Here is a 3569-nt window from a genome sequence, read left to right on the forward strand (position 1 = left end):
CACAAGCACCTGGCACTATGCTCTGCTGCCACCTAGGACCTGATGCACAGATAGGCACCGTGTTCTCAGCAAAAGAATTCCACTTCCTTTAACATTGTGGTGGACTTTGGAGTTAAAATGAAACTAAAACCTTTGCTTCCTTGTATTTCTTGCAAAATTTCATTGTCAGGTAAATATATTAGGGTGGTTGCCCATAATGTGACCTAGATATAATTCCAATTATATTTAAGTAATGACTTAGAGTCAGGCATTATTTAAAATCAAGAAGCAATTTATTTTGTATTTTTTTAATAAAGACCATTATTTTAAATTGCCAAATGTTTTATTTTCTTCCCTCAGAACATTTTTTTCTTTGTTTTTATTTGTTTGGGGGGTTGTTATGAAGGGCATATAGGATGAGAAGAGAAATCAGGTTTTCCACGTTAGGTGTACAGTAATTGAGATGCTAAGGAGAAATTCAATCCCTGGGTTAAGGTGGCTCCCGAACAGTCTTCTCACTCCATTCCCAGTAACATGAGCTGTCTGCCCTGTCTTACAGTAGAGTTTGCTCACACTGTGTGTATTTGCTTACAGTTGACCTGGACAGGCTCAATGAGGATGTCAGGCGTTACAGCTGCACTCCCAGGAATTACTCAGTCAATCTAAGAGAGGAGCTGAAGCTGACCAGTGTGGTCTTCTTTCCACGCTGCCTCCTTGTGCAGCGCTGTGGAGGGAATTGTGGCTGTGGAACTGCCAACTGGAAGTCCTGCACGTGCAATTCAGGGAAAACTGTGAAAAAGTATCATGAGGTATGTCATGCTCAGATTTCTTGTTTTAGCTCTTTTTTAGCTGCATCAGTTGTGTAATCTGTAGGACACTGGAAGACAGGGTCATTGCATACAGTTGTTCAGGTTGTTCACTGCACAAAGGCATCCAGCCAGGGGGATGATATGGAGCTGAACTCCCAGTACTGGATTTGTGAAGCCAAGTGTCCTGGTGAAAAGTTAATTCCATGCAGAAGAAAGAATTTCTTTTTCTAATTCTTACCATATACCATGTGGGTCAACAATAGCCTTGTTAGAATATATAATCAAATGTACAATACAGTAGTTTTAGATCTTACTTGGCCACCTTATAATAGTAGAAATATGATGGTATTCATTTAAAGGATATGATTGCAAAATCTAGGTTGCTTTAAGAGAATATTAAGAAAGAAAACTCAATTCAGTTAAACCATTGCAAAATTAAGCACTGTAAAGACAGCAAAATACAAATTGTCAGAGACCTTTTCATTTTCTACATTGAAGATGTATTTTTCATCTGGAAATGCTCATTTTTTTTTTTCCCCAAATGCTACTGAGTGCTACCTGGGGAATCATCTCATGGACTATGCAGAAATAAACAAAAGCAAACATAAAGATATAACAGGAACAAAAATTTAAGGAGAGCAATAACCTTGATAATAATAATAGCGTTTACTGGGTGCCAAACACCACTGTAGCTCACTTAGCAGCGTATCGGCCGTAAGGGGTTGCTACTTTTATTCTCTTTTCATAAGTGAGTGAACTGAGGCTTAGGAGGATCAGTAAGCTGGCCAGTGTGACATGGTCTGCAAATCACAGAGCCAGCACCACAACTCCACTCAACTGGTTCCAGAATCTACGATCTTACCACTAGTGTTAATAATACTGTGCTTTCTCTATTTTATTGTACAGCACTTAATTGAGCATAAAAGAGCAGACTTAGGAGAAGACAGAGCTGGCCTAACATAAGCAATAGCTCTAGTTACTTTGTTCTAGTGGGAGCACATGTAAGTCACTAGAGTTACGCAGGAGTCCTCAAACTTTTTAAACAGGGGGCCAGTTCACCATCCCTCAGATCTTTGGAAGGCCAGACTTCGGGCCCCGTGATGAGTCAGCTGCTAAGCAGGACAGGCAGCGGCGGCAAAAACACCCGGTGGGCCGGCTAAATGTCGTAGGTGGGCTGCATGTGGCCTGCGGGCCGCAGTTTGAGGATGCCTGGAAGAGACTCAGTTTTCACATATGTGAAATGAGACTAAGAAATTACATCAAATAAGTCTTTTCAAAGAGTTATTCTGGGATTCATGTAAAATAATGCATATGAGATGTGTTCTATAAGGTATGAAACCTCATGTAGAAATATGTTTAAGAATATGAGCTAAAATATGAAGCAAACAGTGTTGTCAGGAATTATTGTTTCAGTCACCTTCCATCAGCACCTACCACAAAGGAATGGACAGTTCCCTCTAGACAAAATTTCTGGTTCTGTACAAGTGTTTCTCTTTGTGTGTGTATGTGTGTGTGTGTGTGTGTGTGTTTTGAGATTTGGGGGTTTGTGTTTTGATTTCAATTTTGATTTTGATTTTTAACCTGAAAACAATACAACAGTAATAATAAGTTAGGAGGTAACTCCTGCATAAACAAAAATGAGTATATTCCAAGCGATATTTTCACCTTGAGAAATAAAGGGGTTGTGCCACAATGACCTTACTTACCTTAGACAGGAGAAACATATGTTTTAAATAGTTCTATAAGGTATGAAACCTCATGTAGAAATATGATATAAATACCTTAATGTCCTATGTCGGACATTTTCTTAGTCATAAGAATTACTTAGGGTTAGGGTTAGGGTTCCTAACCCTAACCCCACTGTTTTCAAAGGAAAAAAATGTTCTCATTTCTGGAGAATGCCATCATCTGCGTTCATTGTGTTTTATTTTTGTATGAACTGATGAACACTAGATTGGATGTTGTCCTTCACTTCTAACTAAGAACCTGAATTTTATAACCTTATTCATACCCCAAGGATAAATACAGACTGCCATAATCAGGTTAGAGTTAAAATAAGTGAGAAAGTGCCAAGATGTCTACCCAGTAAAACCTGTGAGGAAGAACATTAGAATTCAGGCCTTTGATGTATTTGTGGAGTGCTTTATTTTACCTTGACTCTGAACTTGGAAGCTTCAGCTTGATTTTTTTTAATTACTCATTGTGGGAACAGCAGGGTTAACCATACACCCCCAAAGACTCTTGCCTTCCAGTCAGTTATCTCTGAAGCCTGGCTACCCTCTTTCTCTCAGCTCCTTCCACAGGTCTGTACACAGTAACTGTTACCTGCAAATCTGTGTTCACAGTTAACATCCGAGGGGAAAAACTCTCAATCTCTTTGTTCAGTCACATGAGTAGGTCTGAAGTGTTGGGATCCTTTTAAAACCGCATGTCAAAGCATCTGTTTAAAACATGTGTCATATTTTTACCTCTAGGACTCAGCAGAGTTCTATATAAAACCGCCTGTCAAGTGCTGGACACAAGGCCAAATGAGCATCAGTCACCAAGCAGTAACTGAATCCCTGGAACAAACATTCCTGTCATGTATCCCCAAGACTCCTAAAATACCCTCAAAATGTGGCACAACTGTCATCGCCTCTGCCCTATGGAGAAGAGCTTATTCCATTCCCAAAAGCAGGGGTTGCTGGTCCTCAGTAGTCCCATTAGGGGAAAATCCTTGTCCTTTATTCCATTATTTCTGTGTCTGAATTCTTATATCTGAGAAAGGAGAAACCAGTCTCC

General features: G+C 39.7%; 1 protein-coding gene across 1 annotated transcript in view; it reads left to right on the plus strand.

Moving 5' to 3' along the window:
• The window catches only part of PDGFD (platelet derived growth factor D), a 121176-nt gene that overhangs the window by 108787 nt on the left and 8820 nt on the right, over positions 1-3569 (plus strand). The window contains exon 6 of the mRNA XM_023509105.1: positions 574-788. Within this exon, the coding sequence (XP_023364873.1) occupies positions 574-788 (215 nt within the window). The remainder of the gene's footprint in view (positions 1-573; positions 789-3569) is intronic.

Source organism: Otolemur garnettii, unplaced genomic scaffold (assembly GCF_000181295.1).
Source record: "Otolemur garnettii isolate 467f Iridium unplaced genomic scaffold, OtoGar3 scaffold00358, whole genome shotgun sequence".
NCBI classification, from domain to species: Eukaryota; Metazoa; Chordata; class Mammalia; order Primates; family Galagidae; genus Otolemur; species Otolemur garnettii.